Source organism: Lutra lutra, chromosome 9 (assembly GCF_902655055.1).
Source record: "Lutra lutra chromosome 9, mLutLut1.2, whole genome shotgun sequence".
Taxonomy (NCBI): domain Eukaryota; kingdom Metazoa; phylum Chordata; class Mammalia; order Carnivora; family Mustelidae; genus Lutra; species Lutra lutra.
In genome coordinates, this window is record NC_062286.1 from 129366177 (window position 1) to 129388401 (window position 22225).

Sequence of the window (22225 nt, forward strand, 5' to 3'; positions counted from 1 at the left end):
ATTCTCTAGGAATGTATACCCACCAGTGAGTATAGTGTCTGTCCAGTGTCTTAGCTTGGGAAGGGTTCACTTCTGGGAAAGCATTAGTGAGTGGGTATGAGAAGGTAGAACAATCTATGTGAGAGGACATCACACATCTGATTTCTGAGTCTATTCTGGGTCACTGCTGCTGGGTCCCTTTTTAGGTGGATTCAGGTTTCTTTCATTGATGGAATGCTTTCTAGTTTTTAATATTGGTAATTTGGGTTTTTTTTTAAACTCCAGTTATATTTATTTATTTAGATTTTCTTTGTCCATCTTCTTTATTAATCTTTCTCTCATTGATCTTACTTTTTGCATTTTATTTGTGATCTCTTGTCTTCTTTTTCTTTAAGTTCAACTTCTTTTTCTTTAAGTTCAACTTCTTTTAAGTTTAACTTCTTTTTCTTTAAATTCAATTAGCCAAGGTATAGTACATCAATCCTTTTTTATATAATGTTCAATGATTCGTTAGTTGAATATTGTCTTCTTTCATTCTTCTTCAATGCCTCTTATAGTTCAGTTGAATTTATTCTGTCTCAAAATCTTGTAACATCTTTATTTCTGAAATGACCTTTAATTTTTTCTTTGATATTTTTGTTCTGTCCACCTCTTATTTCATGTCTTCCTGGATTTTTGGCCACTTATGTGTGAGTTTTAAAATTTCTGATTCAATGGGGCGCCTGGGTGGCTCAGTGGGTTAAGGCCTCTGCCTTCAGCTCAGGTCATGATCCCAGGTCCTGGGATCGAGCCCTGCATCGGGCTCTCTGCTCTGCAGGGAGCCTGCTTCCTCCCCTCTCTCTCTCTGCCTGCCTCTCTGCCTACTTGTGATCTCTCTCTCTCTCTCTCTGTCAAATAAATAAAATCTTTAAAAAAAAATAAAAATAAAAATAAATAAAATTTCTGATTCAAGGCATTTTTTTTCATCTGTTAAAATCTTTGTTTACAGATATTTATATAATTAAAGTTGTAGGTGTTGTATTAACCTTCTCCCTGACAAGGTGTTTCTTTGGGACATTTTTTTCCTGCAGAAATATTTCAGTTTTCATTTGTTCTGTTTTCTTTAATAGTAGATTTATATTGAAGTTGTCTAATATTTTTCCATTAACTTTGTAATGTCTTATTTTAATAGACCAGCAGGGACAGTTTAATGCTCAAATTGTTCTAGGCTTTGACCACTGGGAACCCTTCAAGGTTAGTTCCTGTTTCTCATTCTTTGACTTTGTAGCATTTCCTTACTTTCCGACCCTAAAAGATACTAGTCTTATCTTGTATTTTCTAAGCCTAGTTCTAGAATCAGCCATTTCTCCGAGAAGCCTTAGCCCACTTATTGGAGAATGGTAATAAAAACCAAGATCTGGGCTTCTGGTGTGTTTATGGCTACTGTGGTATCACTGCTTCCAGGCATAGCCAGGAAATATACACCATGTGTAACTAATCCATATACACACACTCTGTCTACTTCAGATTCTGTCTCTCTGTATATATATTGGGCTGAATGTGGGTTCATTTTGATGTCTCTGACTCAAATCCATTACCCACAGGGCTCATCCTAGCCTTCCATTTTGCTTATTTGTAACTTCTTTTCTCTTACAGTTAGAAACATGGCTTCTAACATCCCCAGTTATTTACTTATTTGTCCAATCTTGTATACAAACTTATATACATCTTATATACATGTAAAATCATTTTAGAATTTTTACCCAGGAGTGCCTGGATGGCTCAGTTGGTTAAGTGTCCAACTCTTGATTTTGGCTCAGATCATGATCTCAGGATCATGAGACCAAGCCCCATGTCCAGCTCCGAGCTGGACATGAGGCCTGCTTGGGATTCTCTCTCTCTCCATCTCCCTCTTCCCCTTCCCCCTGTTCATGCACACTTTCTCTCTTCCTAAAAAAAAATTTTTACCCACACCCTGTGAGAAACAAATTTACCAGAGACCTGTTCTCTGAAAAACCGAATGAAAGAGCTATTTGCCAGTTACCCACATTAAAATTATGTACTGAAAATAAACTTCTGGGGCGCCTGGGTGGCTCAGTGGGTTGAAGCCTCTGCCTTCGGCTCAGGTCATGATCTCAGGGTCCTGGGATGGAGCCCCTCATCGGGCTCTCTGCTCAGCAGGGAGCCTGCTTCCCCCTCTCTCTCTGCCTGCCTCTCTGCCTACTTGTGATCTCTGTCTGTCAAATAAATAAATAAAATCTTTAAAAAAAAATAAAAATAAACTTCTATTCTCTGAAAAGCATGAAATTAGCCTATTGTTTCTAAGGTAATCAAATGAGGAAGCAATTTGAGGGTATAATATGGTAATCAAAGGTAGTGGGAGGGAGTTGAAAAAAACAAAATCCACTGCTGATAAATGAGTTTATTGGTCAAGGATTTGCTCTTGCCCAGCCCTCAGTGTGAATGGACTGGTGTCCTGCTGGGAGGTTAGGGTTTAAACCTCATGCAAATATTTCCTGAAAGACAGAAATGTTATATACTCAGAGGCTAAGGGAACTCTGAGGAACAAGCATTCATTTCCAAGCTTTATATTACCCATCCCCACCAGACCCTGGGACATGAGTACTTTACACAATGCCAAGAATTGTACACTTCTGGGGTGGGGAGGTGGGTTTGGCTCATTGAGCAGAGAAATGTAGACATTTGGGGCCTGACTGGGTCCTAAGGGTTCATTGAAAGGTCTGACTATGGAGGAAATGGTTAGAAATTTGGAGAAAAATTGGGAAAAGAGAAAACAATTGAGTAATAAAATGAGGACAACATAGGCATTGATTATATAATGAAAGAAATAAAGTGCCCCAAGCTGGTGTCTTGGTTTATTCACCAGTGCTCTACTGTCCAGGCTTAGGGGACATTGTCTTCCACTATTTTTGTGCATAGGATTTAAGGAACCTCAGTCTTCTGTTTATGAATAACAGCATCTGAGAATCAGTAAAGACCCACGCCCAAGCACATCTCCCAACTCACTTTATTTTTCCAACAGATGTTCCCACAATAGGTCCAGCAGCATGTATAATTTTTGCTTACACATTTAAGGGCTCTAGAACACTTCTTGGTACATTCAGTGACGCTTGGCTCTCCCCAGCATTCCTCAAGGAACATTTCATCCCCTGTAATTGACATGAGTTAGAAAGAGGCTGACAGGGGCCGCATAATCAAGGTGGGAAGAGAAGTCCTGCATAAGCTTAACAGCCCCTCCTAGAATCCAAGCCCCACCAAGCCCCACCCAGGTATCCATCTGCCTCAGGAGAAAATCCCTGTACTGAACCTCCTCATTACATCTTCACAGATCTCTGCCTTTTCTGCTCCCATAGGCCTCTGGGCCCTCATCAAGCTTCCTGGAGATAGGATTCAGCATACACCCCCCCACACACACTCATGTGTCCTCCTATAAAGCCTACGTTTCTGTAACAGGAGACCTCAGGGCCCAAGGCAGCCTCTAGCCTCGTTACCATACCTACTTCCTAGTGTGGGGAGCCACACCAGGGAGAATAAGGAACAGATTATCTCCCTTCTTCTCTTTCTTATTGACCCTGCCTTTAAGAAGAGCTTTTCACCAAATTCTTCTCTCTCTCACCCATTTTCTTGGCACCCTCCACTGATTCCATTTTCTCATCATATGGCCCTCAACTTTGCCCCACTAGAGACACATCTCATGTCTCTTTTCTATCTTTTCACATTCTTAAAGATTTGCCACTGAAACTAAGGGTATATATATTAAGAAATCCCCCTATAGTACTCTTCAAAATCACACACAGCTAAGACACAGACAGAGCTTCTGGAAGTACGGAAAGATAAGGTACCCTGACATGGAAAAATAACATATCATTATAACTTATGGGATGTATGTAAAAGGTGGCAGGGCCCATTGCCACTTTCAAAGTTGGAAGAGGAAGCATCAGAGAACCTCCACTTGGACATTTCTTAGATCTCTGTGCATTAACAAAAAAGTCTCTGAATCTCCAATAGGTGACCCAGAGAAAGTGGGTCCTGAGTCCTGAGTCAAACGTGCCAGACTCAATACCCATTCACTTGTCCAGGAAAAAGCACAATACCCTCCTTCCACAGTACACCCACCCCCAGGTTAATCACCTACAGCTGTGTTTTCCCTTCATCACTCCCAGCACAGATGGTAGCACCATACAGAGGAATGTCATGAGCTGAGGTGTCCAGAGCTTCATGATGATGACCATATATATCTAAATATATACTGTCAGGATGTTTTTTTCCCTTTCCAGTTGCTGCTGGAAATTGAGAGATATAAACAGAGTTGTGAGGCAAGAAGAATGGCTTATAGAATTTTTTTACTATTTGTCTACTTATTCCTCCTTGCCCCCATCCACCCAACAACAGGCACACACACACCAAAGCTGAACACTGGCTTTGCTGAAAGACTTCTCTGTATCTCACACTTCCTGCCTTCCTTTTATAGAAAAAAATTTATTTTAAAAATGTGCTAATCCAGCTGACAAAATTCTTAAAACACAGAAAAGTACAAAGAAGACAATGAAGTATTTCTGGTAACTCCACTATATTGGTGTATGTTATCCTATCTTCTATATGTGCCCATAAAACTGAAATCATATCAGACTTGCTGTCTATATCTTTTTTTATAATTTTTTATTATGTTCATCACCATACAGTACATCATTAGTTCTTGATGTAGTGTTCCATGGTTCATTGTTTGCATATAACACCCAGTGCTCCATGCAATACATGCTCTCCTTAATACCCATCTCCTTGTTGCTTATATCTTGACTTTTTATTTAAAAATGTGTAACATGATATTCAGGGTGCCTGAGTGGCTCAGTCAGTTAAGCATCTGACTCTTGATTTCTGCTCAGGTCATGATCTCAGGGTCATGAGATTGAGCCCTGTGTTGGCCTCTGTGCTGAGCTTGGAGCCTGCTTAAGATTCTCTCTCTCCCTCTCCCTCTGCCACTCCCCCATCCACCTGCTTGAATGCTCTCACTCTTTCTTTCTCTAAAAAATTCTTTTAATTTAAAAGTTAAAAAAAATAAAAATGTGTAACAAGATATTAAAATTAAAGTTTTGGCCAAGACCTTTGGATAGCCCCTAAAATGAGCTTGTGAGACAGATCATCTGGGAATTTAAAGAAAATCTGCTCAAAAATCATCTGCAAAAAATACATCAAGTACCTGGCCATTTTCCACATTTAAAATAAGTCAGGATTCACGTGCACCTGAACGTTTATAGCAGCAATGTCCACAATAGCCAAACTATAGAAAGAACCTAGATGTCCATCAACAGATGAATAGATAAAGAAATGTGGTATAGATATACAATGGAATACTATGCAGCCATCAAAAGAAATGAAATCTTGCCATTTGCCATGATGTGGATGGAACTAGAGGGTATTATGCTTAGCGAAATAAGTCAATCAGAGAAAGACAATTATCATATGATCTCTCTGAAATTAGGAATTTAAGAGGCAGAGCTGGGGGTTGTGTGGAGTAGGGAAGGAGAAAAATGAAACAAGATGGGATCAGGAGGGAGACAAACCATAAGAGACTTAATCTCACAAAACACACTGAGGGTTGCTGGGGGGTAGGGGAGGTAGGGAGAGGGTAGTTGGGTTATGGACATTGGGGAGGGTATGTGATATGGTGAGTGCTATGAAATGTGTAAGTCTGACAATTCACAGACCTGTACCCCTGGGACAAATGATACATTATATGTTAATAAAAATAATTTTTTAAAAAAGAATACCTTGCATAGAGCTTTATATGTGCCCCAAGATTTTGTGGAGACATGGGCAGATATCTGAGTTATACCAGAGAAACAAAGGGTAGGAGGTTGGCTGAAGTGACCTATGGTGACAGGAGGCTATAGCTTCCACTATGGCATTTGATAAGGCAATGCATGCAAGAAAGCCAGTGTGGGTTTGCACTAGACTCATGTCAGGCAGGCTGCCTGGGGAGGCCATGGGGCCTCAGCAGAAGGAAGTGGAGAGTGGCCAGATGCTGAGGGTCTGAGAAAGGTGTCAGAAAAGAGGTAGGTTCAGCCATATCAAGACAACCACAGATAAGAAACCTCCATCAGCTGGGGTTGGGGGAAGGCTCAAAGAACCCATGAAACCACCCACAACAGAATCAACTTTAAGCAATACTAAGGCCAGAAAGCACAAAGCACAATGGTACAATACTCCTTGCCAGGAAGAGCTATCCTGACCTCCTCATCTCTTCTCCCTCCTCCACTTTACTTTTTTTATTGTGTTATGTTAGTCACCATACAATACATCCATAGTTTTTGATGTAGTGTTCCAAGATTCATTGTATACGTATAACACCCAGTGCTCAAGCACTTTCAAAATGGCACTTAGGGGGCACCTGGGTGGCTCAGTCATTAAGCGTCTGCCTTTGGCTCAGATCATGATCCCAGGGTCCTGGGATTGAGCCCTGCATTGGGCTCCCTGGTGGGGAAGAAGCCTGCTTCTCTCTCTCCCACTCCCTGTTTGTATTCCCTCTCTCGCTGTCTCTCTCTCTCTGTCAAATAAATAAATAAAATCTTTAAAAAAATAAAAATGGCACTTAGCCAGCCATAGGAGGAGAGGAAACTGGCCACTCTCTTTCCCAACTGCAGGTTTCTAGGTGTGGGGGATGCCACAATTTTAATTCAATTTTAGTATTTTGACTGTTGCATGGGCTTAGACTTTTTTTAATATATTCTAAATTTAGGCAGTGTCTAGAAAAGTCAGCTCTCATACAGAGGCAGGAAAAGAAGTTGCTTTAATGAGTAAATTTTTTAAAATTATTTTTATTAACATATAATGTCTTATTTGCCCCGGGGATACAGGTCTGTGAATCATCAGGCTTACACATTTCACAGCACTCACCATAGCGCATACCCTCCTCAATTTCCATAAACCAACCACCTTATCCCTACCTCCCCCGCAAGCAACCCTCATTTTGGTTTGTGAGATTAAGAGTCTCTTATGGTTTGTCTCCCTCCTGATCCCACCTTGTTTCATTTTTTCCTTCCCTACTTAATGAGCAAATTTAAATGAGACAAAGGAAAAGCTTTTCAACAGATTATCAATAACACTCCCTGTATTTTCCCAGTATACTAGTTACACATACCATTCATATATTCCCATGGATCATAAGACATCTGAAAATTTATAATTTCTCTTCATTAGAAAAAAATCAGTGGAGCACTAATGAATCTTGGAACTCTGAAAAAATAAAATTAAAAAAATCAATAAGAACAATCTTGCGACTAAAATTCAATTAAATCTGCTATTAGCTCCAGAGCACAAATGTATAGAAGTCCGAGTAAAGGGTACTGCCTAGCCATCAAAAGATATGAAATCTTGCCATTTGTGACTACATGGATGGAACTAGAGGGTATTATGCTTGCGAAATAAGTCAATCGGAGAAAGACAACTATCATATGATCTCCCTGATATGAGGAAGTGGAGATGCAACGTGGGGGGTAGGAAAAGAATAAAATAAACAAAATGGGATCAGGAGGGAGACAAACCATAAGAGACTCTTAATGTCACAGAACAAACTTAGGGTTGCTGGGGGGAAGGGGGTCGGGAGAGGGTGGTGGGGTTATGGACACTGGGGGGGATATGTGCTATGGTGAGTGCTGTGAAGTGTGTAAACCTGGTGATTCACAGTCTTGTACCCCTGGGGATAAAAATACGTTTTATGTTTACTAAAAAATTAATTTTTAAAAAAGGGTACTGCCTATTTCAAATCCTACAATGCTATCCCCAGTTTTCTTCTCCATTAAAATTGGCTTATTCTGCCAATAGGATGCGCATCCTGTCTCACCATAAGAAAGAAATTCTCTCCCACTTGTTACTACACTGAAGACTGTCAATATTGTACAGGACAGATAACAAAACATGAGCATTGGAGTCAGAGAGACCTGGGTTTGAAACCCAACCCCAAAGCATTGAGCTTCATTTAAATTTTGGGATTGGTCTACCACCTAACTTTTCAGAGCCCCAGTTTCCCCACCTGTAACATTGAAGCAAAGTTAGAATCCACATTGCGAATGCTGAGTCTATGAAGCACTGAGCATAGGGTCTGGCACACAGAATATGCAAAATAAATGGCCATTATTGTTGTTATTATTAGGCTCAAACGCTTTTCTTCTCTAGAGGAATGAAGGTTAATCTCATTAACTTCATTGTGGTCCTTTTTTTTTATTATTTAATTTTCTCTTTCAGTGTTCCAAAATTCATTGTGTATGCGCCACACCCAGTGCTCCATGCAATGCATGCCCTTCCTTTAAAAAAAAAAAAAAATTTAACCTATTTGAAATTAATTCTGGTGAGTGAGTGGGGGCCCAAATTTTACTCATCTGTCCTAAATTTATTCATCCCACAAATACTTACATTTAGGAACTACTATAAGCCACTCTTCCAAGCACTGAGGATACAGTAATAAACAAAATTACAAAAAATCCCTGCCCTTGAAAAGCTTACATTCTAGCACAGGGGACAGAAAATAAACATGATACAAAACATGATAAAAGAAATACATATTGGGGCGCCTGGGTGGCTCGGTGGGTTAAGCCGCTGCCTTCGGCTCGGGTCATGATCCCAGGTCCTGGGTTCGAGCCCCACATCGGGCTTTCTGCTCAGCGGGGAGCCTGCTTCCTCCTCTCTCTCTGCCTGCCTCTCTGCTTACTTGTGATTTCTCTCTGTCAAATAAATAAATAAAATCTTTAAAAAAAAAAAAAAGAAATACATATTACTAGAGGGATGGACATCAATGTGAAGGAGAAAAGACAAGAGAGAGTCTAGGACCTGGAACACAGAATATGTAAAATAAGTGCTAGCTGTGATTTTAGGCAGCTCACTGGTGATGCGAGTCAGGGTTCTGAGGAAGAGGTTACCTACTGATTCCCTAAATTCTCAGTCCTCTTCTCACTTTTCTCTCACTCCCAGCCTGGGACTTCATACTACTAAGACCAAACAAAAGGACAGATACTTTTATCAAAACACTTACAAAGACAAAAGAAGTCTGGATACTATGAATTATATAGTCATAGGAGATTAATTGTCTCTTTACCATCAAGTGATCAATTTTCCCTCAAAATCTTTATTTTTACTTCCACATTTTTAACAAAGCAGAAAATAACCTACCTACATTGGTTGAAATCTATTCAAATGCCAAAAAATAGACACAATATATAGAGATGTTTCCAAAGGTGCAAAACTCCTTAGAAGGGCTAACTTATTCTCTTCTTTGGCATATATGAAAAATTATAAAATAGGAAAATAAAATTTGAGGCATGTGGACCATTAGATGAGTTAGAAAGAATAGTTTCAAAACTATTCTTTGAAATAATTTTAAAGTTACAAGAGTAAGAATAGTACAAAGAGCATCTGTATACCATTTGCTCAGAATCACCTAAGAATTTGTCCGTAATTACCTCCTCTTTCCCTCCCCTCCTCCCTCTTATATATATATGTCATATATATTTATATATTATATTTTTTCTGAACAACTTGAGAGTAAATACCATATATCATGGCCCTTATTTAGGAATAATATTTCAGTGAGTATTAAAATAGGGACATTCTCTTACATGATCATAGGACAATTAATCAACTTCATTAAATTTAACATGGATAAAATATACTTTTATATATTTATCTAAGCTACCATCAGTTTTCCATTTTAAAAATACACCCAATAATATCCGTTGTCTCTTATGACATTGAAATTTTTGAAAAAAACAGCCAAACTTTTTTTTAGTTAAACATTCCTCATTTTGTGGTTTCTCTGAAATTTCTTAATGATTAGATTTAGGTTATACCTTCTCAGTGGGAATACTATGTAGGCAATACATAGTGTCCTTCTCAGGATATCACACATGAAGGGACACAGTGTTCATCTATGTAATCTTTCTCTCTCTGTCAGTCACTCCATTTTTTAAAGATTTTATTTATTTATTTGAGAGAGAGATCTCGTGAGTGCAGAAGGGAAGAAGGAGTGGGGGGAGGGGTAGACTCCTTGCTGAGCAGGGAGCCTGTCACAGGGCTTGCTCCGAGGACCTCGAGATCATGACCTGAGCCAAAGGCAGATACTTAACCCACTGAGCCACCCAAGTGCCCCTTGGTTTCTCCATTTAAACAAGACAAGAATCTCTTCCATACGGAGATAGTGTTGGCATGATCTGGAGGCATGATTTGGACAAGGAATTCATCCAACCAAGCCACAAAAAAGTGTTTGCTGGTTCCCACTTCTAGCCCAGGACTTTGACTCTACATACGTCTGAAGATACTCAAGTTGGAAGAGCTGGTAATTATTTGGCTGGTGGATCTTCTTGCTGACTTCTGGCAACCAGAGCCCCTCAGGGCCGACGATGAACAGAACAGATTTCAAAGACTCAGAATGTAATCATGATTCTGACTGTCGCAGATCTGTGTAATCTGCCCCAAGCCATAAATTGGGTACATTCAGAACATTATCACTGAATTCCTATTCAAAGAGTACTTCCTTTTTCCTTTTTGTGGCAGGGAATATAGACAGAAACAGAACACTGTGGAATTTCAGGAGACTCTCCCCCACTAACACATACATTTCTGGAAGTCTGGGTGATTGTGGAGATGAGAGAGGATTTATTTATCTATTTTTTTCCAGAATCTTGTGAAGACTTTTGTAAAGCTCCATCCATCTTTGCTACAAATTTCTCAATTGCTTACATCAGCCTACACTACCTTATCACCAATGTCTTGTGGCTTTTGTGCTGATAAGAAGAGAGAGGTCTGGGGCGCCTGGATGCTCAGTCATTAAGTGTCTGCCTTCGGCTCAGGTCATGATGCCAGGGTCCTGGGATGGAGCCCTTTATTGGGTTCCCTGCTAGGCAGAAAGCCTGCTTCTCCCTCTCCCTCTGCCCCTGCTTGTGTTCCCTCTCTCACTGTCTCTCTCTGTATCAAATAAATAAATAAAATCTTTAAAAAAGAAGAAGAAGAAGAGAGAGGTCTACCAAAGAGCTTTCAAAAGACCACATAATAAAGAGATTTAAGACATAGACTTAACCTGGATCCAAATCCTAGCTCCCACTTACTTTAAGCAAGTCATTAACCCTCTCTGTGCCTCAACTTCCTCATATGCTAAATGGGGATAATAACAACATTTTCCTCATAAGGTTGTTGTGAGGGTTCCATGAGTTAAGCACTTAGAGCCAATGTCTGGCATGGAAGTCCTGCTATATTTGTTAGATAAACAAAAGAAACACTTAGCCAATGAAATGTCAAGAATCATTCACCTTACTGGGGAAGCTATGGAGAAAGGGGAACTCTCTTACACTGTTGGTGGGAATGCAAGTCTGTACAGGCACTTTGGAAAACAGTGTGGAGGTTCCTCAAAAATTAAAAATAGAGCTGCTCTATGACCCAGCAATTGCACTACTGGGTATTTATCCCAAAGATACAGAAGTAGTGAAAAGAAGGGCCATCTGTACCCCAATGTTCATAGCAGCAATGGTCACAACAGCCAAACTATGGAAGGAGCTGAGATGCCCTTCCACAGACAAGTGGATAAAGAAGATGTGGTCCACATACACAATGGAATATTACTCAGCCATCAGAAAGGATGAATACCCACCATTTGTCTCGACATGGATGGAACTGGAGGGGATTATGATAAGTGAAATAAGTCAAGCAGAGAAATACAATTATCGTATGGTTTCACTTACTTGTGGAACATAAGGAACAGCATGGAGGACATTAGGAGAAGGAAGGGAAAACTGAAGGGCAGGGGGAAACCAAGGGAGGGAGAACCATGAGAGACTATGGATCCCAGGAAACAAACTGAGAGTTTCAGAGGGGAGGGGGTGGGGAATGGGGTAGCCAGGTGGTGGGCATTAAGGCACATGTTGTGAGGAGCACTGGGTGTTATACACAAATAATGAATCACTGAACACTACATCAAAAACTAATGATGTACTGTATGGTGACTAACATAACATAATAAAAAATGGATCAAAGACATAAACATAAGACCTAAAACTACAAAACTCTTAGAGAAAAACACAGGGAAAATCTTTATGAGATTGGATTTAGCAGTGATTTCTTGGATACAGCAGAAAAAACACAGGTTAAAAAAATAGGCAAATTGAACATTTAAAAAATTTGTGCATCAAAAGACCTTTTAACAGAGTAAAAAGATTATCCATAAAATGGGAGTAAATATTTGTAAACCATACATCTGATAAAGAATTAATATTCAGAATATAGACAGAACTCTTAAAACTCAACACAAAAAAACAAACAAATAGATTTAATCAAAGACTGGAATAGATATTTTTCCAGAGAATATGGACAAAAGGCCAATGAGCACATGAACAGATGCTCCACATTGCTAATCATCAAAAAAATGCAAGTCAAAACTTCAGTGAGATACCATCTCACACCCATTAGGATGGCTACTATAAAAACAAAAAGCAGAAAGGGGCACCTGGGGTGGCTTAAAAACCTCTACCTTCGACTCAGGTCATGATCCCAGGGTCCTGGGATCGAGTCCCACATCAGGCTCCCTGCTCGTCAGGGAGCTGGCTTCCCTCTCTCTCTCTGACTACTTGTGATCTCTGTCTGTCAAATAAATAAATAATATCTTTTTTTTATTTTTTTTTATTTATTTATTTGACAGAGAGATCACAAGTAGGCAGAGAGGCAGGCAGAGAGAGAGGAAGGGAAGCAGGCTCCCTGCTGTGCAGAGAGCCTGATGCGGGGCTCCATCCCAGGACCCTGGGATCATGACCTGAGCCGAAGGCAGCGGCTTAACCCACTGAGCCACCCAGGCGCCCCAATAAAATCTTTTTTAAAAAGCAGAAAAACAAGTATTAGCAAGGATGTGGAGAAATGGAACCTCATACACTGTCGATGGGAATGAACATACAATAGCACAGCCCCTGTAGAAAATAGTATGGCAGTACCATCAGCATTTTTCACAGAGCTGGAACAAACTATTCTAAAATTTACATGGGACCAGAAAAGACCCCAAATAGCCAGAGGAATGTTGAAAAAGAAAACCAAACCTGGAGGCTTCACAGTTCCAGACTTCAAGCTGTATTACAAAGCTGTAATCATCCAGACAGTATGGTACTGGCACAAAAAATAGAACAGAATAGAAAACCCAGAAATAGACCCACAACTGTGTGGTCAACTAATCTTTGACAAAGCAGGAAAGAATATCCAATGGGAAAAAGACTTCAACAAATGGTGTTGGGAGAATTGGACAGCCACATGCAGAAGAATGAAACTGGACCACTTTCCTACATCATACACAAAAATAAACTCAAAATGGGTGAAAACAACCTGTGAGAAAAGAAACAAAACACTCAAATCCGCCAATTTGGATCAGTATTCTTGTGGTCCACAGAAATGCAGTGTGAAAATTTGTAAAGGAAAACCTCACTGAAATGAAGTTACAGGGCCAGAGGGGGGAGCTCTCATACCACACACATGTCCTCAATTACCTATGCAACAGTAAATGTTACTGGCAAGTGGATCCTATAACCACTTAGTACTTTGCAGTCACAGCGAGAGAAAGAAAGGTTTTCATCCTTCCCTGGCAATAGCCCAGCCGATAAGAGACTTTCACAACCCAGACAACTGAAAAGCCATTCCACTTGGAACTACCAGTTAATTCCCACTTTCCTCTATAAAGGAGCATTCCCTCCTTCGATCTCTGGACTCACCTGTGGTTCTGCCAAAATTTGTTTGCCCTGAATTGCAATTCTCTGCTATTCCCAAATTAACCCATTTTTGCTAGTAAAATAGCTGATGGTTTTATTTTTACGGTTAACAGCAGAGACATACACAAACTGGAGAGACTGCATGGAAGTGAGAAGATGGGAGCAGAGGGCTTAGCAAAGAATGCAGGTAAAATCACCCTCCCAAAATGAAAGTCAGAAAATGAATGGAGGAATACCGAGGGCAAGGCTGACACCTGGTAGATTAGATCTCTGGTTCCTAAGAAACCATAAGGAAGGGATTGGAAAGTAGGAGGGACCCAAACAGGCAGACATGGGAAGACACCATTTCTTCGGGAATGCATGGTGGAAAGGGAAGCCCTTCTTGGAGACTTAGTGACATCGGGCAAGAATGAAGAAAGAGGAGATATCAGTGAGCAATTAGGGCCCAAACACTTGATTATATAGGTTACTTATTACCCAAGAAATGATCTGACTGGGCCATTCTCATTCATACCATTTCCATTTGGCAATAGACTGCCTCTAGGCACATCCCATTTAAAGTCTTCATAGATCAGATAACTTCCAATTTCTGATGGAAAATTCCAGTTGTAGAGTGACTCCATGTCCCACGGTCAGGCATGCAATTTTTTATGCGGGTCCACCAGCAAGTAAAGAGCTGCTTTCGAATGGAAAGCACCCATCAACAGAAGAGGACAAGGCCTGACCTCAATAATCCAAGTGTGTGTTCTGTGATTCTCCTACTTGGACATGCAATGGCTCTATCCAGCATCCTAATCTACCACAGACACATTTAGGAAAATGCATATGGCAGGTCCTAAGACCCAGCTGGCGGCAACTTTCAACACATCCTGGGCTTACTGCAGAGTATTTTTGTAATCTGAGCCTCATGCAGCCTTACAGTTCCCAAGGAAATAGATGAAAGGAGCATGCCCAAAAGGGGCCAAGGTTATTTCCAAAATCCAAAGAGGCCCATCGCGCATTATGTCTTTCTAAATGGTAAGCAATACAAGGTACAGAAACTTGTCTTCTGTCTCAAAAGACTGCCCCCGTCAGCCCCAGGCCACTGGATCTCTAGAAAATCACCAATATGGAAAGTCCTGAATATCAACAAGAGTATCTCCTACACCCTGGCATGCACATGGTAAAGCACTTAGGAAGCCTACTATCTCCCCATGGCCAATTAACACAGTGTAAATGACCTAAAAGATCAGCATGATGTCCTGTGGGATAGCCCATGACCAAAGTCTCTTCAAGCTCTACTTTATCACAGGACCAGGGAGATGACTTAGTCGGGAGTGAGAGAGTAAAAGTATGTGCTGAGTCTCTACAGGAGGGCAAGCTATTTCTGAAGATCAAGATGAGGGGTGGGGAAGGGAGAATTTGCAAGGAGCATGGCTGGAGCATGGCTGGAGCATGAGATGAGAACAATGATTGCAGAAGTCATGACAACCGTGAGGCCATGTTTGTCAAGACAGACCAGCCTGATCAACTATTCTCCACAGGCTGGGACTTGGCTTTTTGGACACCCAGGTCATGGCAGAATTTACAGGTGCTCCCTCCTCTGCCTCCATGAGAATCAAGGCCTTACAGGGGTCCCCACTCCTCCACTCGACCTACTATGGTACACACAGCTGTTCCATAGGAGAGAATATGGAGTGCTGGCCAGGCAAGCACTCCTCCCAGTCAAAGCATTCTAGGGGTAGCTTCTGCGTCCACTGGGGCAGGGCGGAGTGTCCAGAGAGCTCCCTGTGTAGGCCCTAGCAGGTAGCCTTGCCTCTCCTAATAGTTTCTCCCGGGGTGTTTGGGGCCTGGCCAAGCCCTGGGAAGACGTTCGCAGAGTCAGGCTATGTGAGGACCACTCCTACAGAGCATGTCCTTACCGCCCACCTGTGTCTGATGATATCTGTGCTGCTGGTTGATCATAACCTCTCTCCTAAGGTCTCCTGGTCCAAGGGCAGGCCCTTGGTGAGGTAGAGAAGTTCCTCTGATACCAGGAGCCCTGGCATGCTTCTGAGGTGGGCCAGAGGCTCTGGCCCGAGAGAGGCAGATTTCCTCCTCTGGGCAATCCTTCACCGATGCCCAGCAGGAAGCCCTGGACTGGAGTGTAACACTAGATGTTAGTGTAGACACTCACTTTCATGCCCATAATGGAAGAACCATAATGGAGGAACTGTGAGCAAACGGGGGTCCACACAAACATCCTCTTCTGGCCACAGCATGACCTCTCACTCTCTTTTTCCTTGAGCATGTCACTCAACTTCCCTTGGATTGGTTTTCTCCCTTATAAAGGGACAGTAATCTGAACCTCGCAAGGAGAATGGGGGAAATGGGGTGGTGGTGGGACAAGTTTAAGAAGAGGCCTCCCTGGGGCCTCCTACTCTGTGACCAGGGTCTATCCTCCACCTGCCTCATGTCTAACTTGGTCCTTTGGACCCCAGGCTGGGGAATGTTCTGGTTAGCATTGGGAGATACCACACATGAGAAGTTTCTCCCCTGGGTGTACTGGTTCAGTAAGCAGATCAACAATGAGTCCTGGGCCTCCAGGACTTGGCAACGGTGCAGAAACCAACAGGAGAGAGAATACAGAAGAATGACAAGGGGAGAGAGATCAGAGACCTGGACCCAGAGGGGGGGGCCGTCTGGGGTCTGCACTGGGTCCTCAATGGTCACAAGCACTGGGACTAAAGTAGGCAGGTCTGTGGACATCTGTTCTGGTTTATTTGACAGGAACAAAGAGTTCAGACAGTGGGGAGGGTGCATTCCTGTTGACGACCTGGTGCCCGGGATCTCAGATCCTCCTGATTTGGTCTGAATAAAGGGTTGAGGGTGGGGGCATGATGCCCGCTCAGCCCCCTTGCCCACTCACTGGAGGCTCATGCAAACATTCCCACAGTAAGCTGGACAGCATACAGTATTTTCTTCTGGACACTTTAGAAAATATGAACAGTGATTGCTGCAAAGATCCACACTGGGCTTCTTTTGACAGGCTTTTGCACCTAAAAAGGAGCAGGAACAAGATCACTGGAACCAGATCCCCTGAGAGCCCTCCTCTGAAGCTTAAAGCCTCTCCCAAAACCCCAGAACCCAGGTCCTACTCATGACACTCTTGGACTTTTCAGGGAAATCATTTTCTGCCCTTCACTCAGTCCTAGTGGTTGACAGTATCTTAAATCCTATAACTCCTTACTCTTCCCCCAACAGATCTCAATACCTGGCCTTCCTGGGCCCTCTGGGTACTCTGCAACCAGGACCCTCTCTCCCATGTTAGTCTCCCATGTTAGTCATGGCCTTGGTGATGCCTTCCATAGAATCTACACTCTGAGAACTCAGCAGAAACTGAGACGTCCTACAGACCCTCTCCACTCTCCAGAATCTGCAGGGTCTGGAGAGGAAGGTGACTTGCTACTCTGCCCCCTCTCTCCTGTCACTGTCACTTTCTCCAGGGCCCTTGCCTCTTCCCAGATTTTACCACTTGCACTATTTCCCTTCCACTGCAACCATCCTGGTCTCTCTGATGATAACTTTGATTTGACCTTGTACACCCCAAAACTTGTTTTCCCACGGTCCTTTCATTCTATACCTACTCCCACCAACATTTGTGGATGTAACATGCACATATGTGCAGAAATCTAAGAACCATTGTTTGGTTTCTCTATGTAACTCTCAGCCCGTGATGTACCTTTCACCACTGTGTGTGGTGTTTGTGTCTGGGTATTAGGAATGGAGAAGCAAAAGACATAGTATCCCCTCCACCCCCATCACTGTTCCCAGGGCCAGATAAAGGGGCCAGAGGGCCATGGTTTGGGAGGACCCAGAGTCTTCATAGTGCTGTGGTCTGAGCAGGATGTGCTGAAAGTTTCCAATACCCAGGACTTCCTCAGAAGGGACACAGAGCCTCCTGGCCCCCTTCCCCTCCCTGTCCCCTAGTCCATCACCTACTCTGCATCATCTTCAGTTTCCGGTGGCCTCCCTGGGCCTGCAGCAGCAGCTCACCAAGGATCAGGAGAAGCAGCAGAGCCTGGCTTGGCATGCCTCTGGCCAGAGTGGAGAGCTCTCAGTCTGGCACAGACTTCCCTGGAGAGCTGGGTGGTTATCCTGGGCTCCTCCCTGCTTCCACTGGCCAAACAAGGAGCCCTGTTTCCTCCCCTTTGCCTGCCCTTAACAGAGCCTGTTCTCTGTGGGACTTGGGCTTCTGCAGAGGATTCCTGCTCTCACATGACTAATCCCCTCCTTTGCAAAGAGAATTTTTTCCCTGAAAGATGTAATATTTCTATATTCTTTTTTCATTTTTTTAAAGATTTTATTTATTTATTTGACAGAGAGAGATCACAAGTAGGCAGAGAGGCAGACAGAGAGAGGGGGGCTGGATTCGGGGTTGGATCCCAAGACCCTCTGAGATCATGACCTGAGCCAAAGGCAGAGACTTGACCCACTGAGCCACCCAGGCGCCCAATATTTCTATATTCTAATTACAAAATAATTTACAAAAAAGAAGAAAACAGTATTTTTGTAGGAAGATATAAAAACAACCTGAGTCCATCATGGGATGAATAAATGAAGAAGATACAGATATCATTCAACACTAAGAAGGAAGGAAATCCTGCCATTTTTGACAACCTGGATAAAATTTGAGGCATTGTGATAAGTAAAATGTCAGACAGGAAGGGCAAATATTGTATGATGTCACCTCTTTATGGAAATTAAAATGCTGAACTGTTAGAAACAGGGAAGAGAATGATGGTTACCACTGGCTGGAGATTGGTGAATGGGGAATGTTGGCAAAGGGTATAAACTTCCAATTGTAAGATGAATAGATTCTGGCTATGTAACATATGCATAATGCTTATAGGTAACAGCACTGTATTACCTACTTGAAAGTTGCTAAGAGAGGGTACCTGGGTGGCTCACTGGGTTAACCATCTACCTTTAGCTCAAGTTATGATCCTGGAGTCCCCAGGACTCCATGTGGGGCTCCCCATTCACTCAGGAGTCTGCTTCTCCTTCTCTCTCTGCCCCTCCCCCTGTTCCTTCTCCCTCCCCCCTCCTTGCTTTCAAATAAATAAAATCTTTGGGGCGCCTGGGTGGCTCAGTGAGCTAAAGCCTCTGCGTTCGGCTCAGGTCATGATCTCAGGGTCTGGGATCGAGCCCCTCATCAAGCCCTGCATCGGGCTCTCTGCTCAGCAGGGAGCCTGCTTCCTCCTCTCTCTCTCTCTCTGCCTGCATCTCTGCCTACTTGTGATCTCTGTCTGTCAAATAAATAAATAAAATCTTTTTTTAATTATTAATAAATAAATAAATAAACAAAATCTTTAAAAAAGAAAAAAGAGGGCGCCTGGGTGGCTCAGTGGGTTAAGCCGCTGCCTTCGGCTCAGGTCATGATCCCAGGGTCCTGGGATCGAGTCCCGCATCGGGCTCGCTGCTCGGCAGGAAGCCTGCTTCCCTTCCTCTCTCTCTGCCTGCCTCTCTGCCTACTTGTGATCTCTCTCTGTCAAATAAATAAATAAAATCTTTAAAAAAAAAAAAAAAAGAAAGTTGCTAAGAGAGTAATACTTCTGTGTTCTCACCACAAATAAGAAATGATAACTATATGATGTTGTAATGGAGGTGTTGGATCATTTTACAATAGGCAAGCATATCAAACCAACACATTGTACACCTTAAATTTATACAATGTTATGTCATTTATATCTTAATAAGTCTAGAAAACAGTATATTACATATTTTATACATATAATTATATATATTACACACATAAACTTTCCCAGCTTGAAAAAAATCTGAAATATATCAAGTATATCTTAATAAAGCTATTAATATATCATTATATTATAATTATAACTGATTATATTGTTAATTAGTTATTAATCTATTCTATATTGATATTAATTATTCTATATTAATTAATATGTTATGTATTATATTGATATATTAATACATTACATTTAAGTATATTAATACACTATATTTTATTAGTATATTATATTAATATATCGTGATTATATTATTATACTGATCATTGATATATTTTTTTTAATTAAGGTTCTTTTTTTGTTTAAAGTTTTTATTTATTTGACAGAGAGAGATCACAAGTAGGCAGAGAGAGAGAGGAGGAAGCAGGCTCCCCACTAAGCAGAGAGTGATATATTATATTAATATGATTATATGTTAATTATTACTATATTATAATTATTAATATATTATGACTGATTAATATGTCATCTAGAGAGAGACTAGAGGAGGACATGCAAAGAATAGGGGCATACTGTAAGTATCATAGAGCTCAGACAGATGAGGAGACCCACCAGCCAAGAGCTCAGGGCACGTTCTCCAGGAAGAGGTAATCATTGACCATAAATATTGTGGAGAAGTATTGTAGGCTCTCTGAAGCATAGTTGGGTTTTCCCCTAAAAAGAGAAAATGGGGAAACCTGGGGATGCTGGACTCCCAATAGGCATTGAAGATGGGGAGAAGATGGCAGTGAAGAGTTAAACCCTATTCTGATGTTCTAAACTCCTGATACATTCTCCTTCAGGACACAGGTATAGTTTGGTTTTAAAATCTGAGATACTTGGGTTGCAGTGATATGTAATAAAACTCATTAATACAATGAAGGGAGGGGAAAAAATCACATGATCATCTCAACCAAAACAGAAAAAGCATTTTACAAATTGCACCACATTCACAAAACTAGGAACACAAGGAACTTCCTCAACAAGGATTAAAGGTATCTATGAAAAATACACAACTATCATTATATTCAATGGTGAAAGAGTGAAAGCTTTCCTCTCCATATCAGGAATAAGACAAAAATGCAGCTTTCATTACTATTAGTCAACATTGTACTGGAAGTTTTAACCAAAGCAATTAAGCAAGGAAAAAAGCCATCTAAATTGGAAAGGAAGGGAAAAAAAACTTTGTTCGCAAATGACATGATCCCACAGAGAAATTCTGAACGGATCCACACAAAAAAATTGGTGGAACTAATAAACAAATTCAGCAAAGTTGCAAAATACAAAAATAAGACACAAAAATAAACTGTGTTTCTATACACCAGCAACTAGCAATCCAAAAAAGATTAAGAAAACAATTCAATTTCCAATAGAATATAAAAGGTTAAAATACCTAGGAATAAGTTTAACCATAAAAGTGAAAAACTTGTGCACCAAAAAATACAAAATGTTGCTGAAAGACATTAAGGAAGACCTAAATAAATTAAGACATTCCATATTTGTGGATTGGAAGATCTAGGGCATTAAAATGGCAATATGGCATAATCCCAAATAAAATTCCAATGGCTTTTTTTTTTCCTCAGACATGAAGAAGCCAATCCTCAAATTCATATAGAATTTCGAAGGGCATGCCATATACACAAAATAGTATTAATTGGAGGACTTAAATTTCTCAATTTCAAAACTTATTACAAAGCTACAATAATCAAATCAATAATCAAAAGAGTATAGTACTGGCATAAGGACAGGCATATAGATTGATAAATAGAATTCAGAGTCTAGAAATAAAACTACACATCTATGGCCAATGATTTTTAACAGTATATCAAAACTAAAAATAGTCACATCAACAAATGGTACCAGGACCCTTGATATTCACAGGCAAAATGATGAAAATGGATCCCTACCTCACATCCTATACAAAAATTAATTCAAAGTTGATCAATGATTTAAATATAAGACCTAGGGGCACCTGGGCAGCTCAGTGGGTTAAGCCTCTGCCTTCAGCTCAGGTCATGGTCTCAACGTCCTGGCATCAAGCCCCACATCAGGCTTTCTGCTCAGCAGGGAGCCTGCTTACCCCTCTCTCTCTGCCTGCCAATCTGCCAACTTGTGATCTCTCTCTCTGTGTGTCAAATAAATAAATAAAATCTTTGAAATAAATAAGCTATAACATTTCAAGATGAAAGTGTAGAAGGAAATCATCATGACCTTGGATGAGGTAATGGATCATTAGAAATGGCATCAAAGGTGCCTGGATGGCTCAGTTGTTAAGCATCTGCCTTCAGCTCAGGTCATGATTCTGGGGTCCTGGGATCAAGCCCCACATCGGGCTCCCTGCTCAGCAGGAAGCCTGCTTCTCCATCTCTCACTCCCCCTACTTGTGTTCCCTCTCTCTCTGCGTCTCTCTCTGTCAAATAAATAAATAAATCTTTTTTTTAAAGAAATGATATCAAAAGCATAGCAATAACATCAACAAAATAGATAAATTGGACTTCATCAAAGTGAAGAACACTTGTGCATCAAAAGACTATTAAAAAGGTGAAAAACAACACATAAAGTGGGAGAAGATATTTGAAAATTATATGTTTGGTAAGGTCTAATACTCAGAATATAAAAAGAACTCTTACAGTTCAAGAAAGATAAACAGCCCAGTTATAAAATTGCAAAGAACTTGAGTAGACAGTTCTCCAGTGAAGACACAGCAAGTATATGAAAAGATGTTTAACATCATTAAGGAAATGCAAATCAAAGCCACAGTTAGATACTACT

The 22225-nt window shown here is 41.1% G+C and overlaps 2 protein-coding genes across 2 annotated transcripts; both read right to left on the reverse strand.

Moving 5' to 3' along the window:
* Positions 1-2459: 2459 nt before the first annotated feature.
* On the reverse strand, positions 2460-4211 carry LOC125109899 (protein WFDC11-like). Its single transcript, XM_047746986.1, has 3 exons — positions 4115-4211; positions 2986-3128; positions 2460-2474 (listed from the first exon to the last, which is right to left on the reverse strand). Exons 1-3 carry the CDS (start codon positions 4209-4211, stop codon positions 2460-2462), a joined length of 255 nt encoding a protein of 84 aa, XP_047602942.1.
* Positions 4212-16586: 12375 nt separating this feature from the next.
* Positions 16587-17754, reverse strand: WFDC10B (WAP four-disulfide core domain 10B). Its single transcript, XM_047746987.1, has 2 exons — positions 17664-17754; positions 16587-16720 (listed from the first exon to the last, which is right to left on the reverse strand). The coding sequence occupies exons 1-2, from the start codon at positions 17752-17754 to the stop codon at positions 16587-16589; spliced, it is 225 nt and encodes a 74-aa protein (XP_047602943.1).
* Between the last annotated feature and the right edge of the window lie 4471 nt (positions 17755-22225).

Bases quoted from the DNA above. Each gene is read 5' to 3' on its own strand.
- LOC125109899 (XM_047746986.1), bottom strand. From the start codon at position 4,211: ATGGTCATCATCATGAAGCTCTGGACACCTCAGCTCATGACATTCCTC. The intron at 3,129-4,114 runs GTAGGTGATTAA...TGTCAATTACAG, and splicing joins GATGAAGGGAAAACACAGCT to GGGATGAAATGTTCCTTGAG.
- WFDC10B (XM_047746987.1), bottom strand. From the start codon at position 17,754: ATGCCAAGCCAGGCTCTGCTGCTTCTCCTGATCCTTGGTGAGCTGCTG. The intron at 16,721-17,663 runs GTAGGTGATGGA...GCTCCTTTTTAG, and splicing joins GAAACTGAAGATGATGCAGA to GTGCAAAAGCCTGTCAAAAG.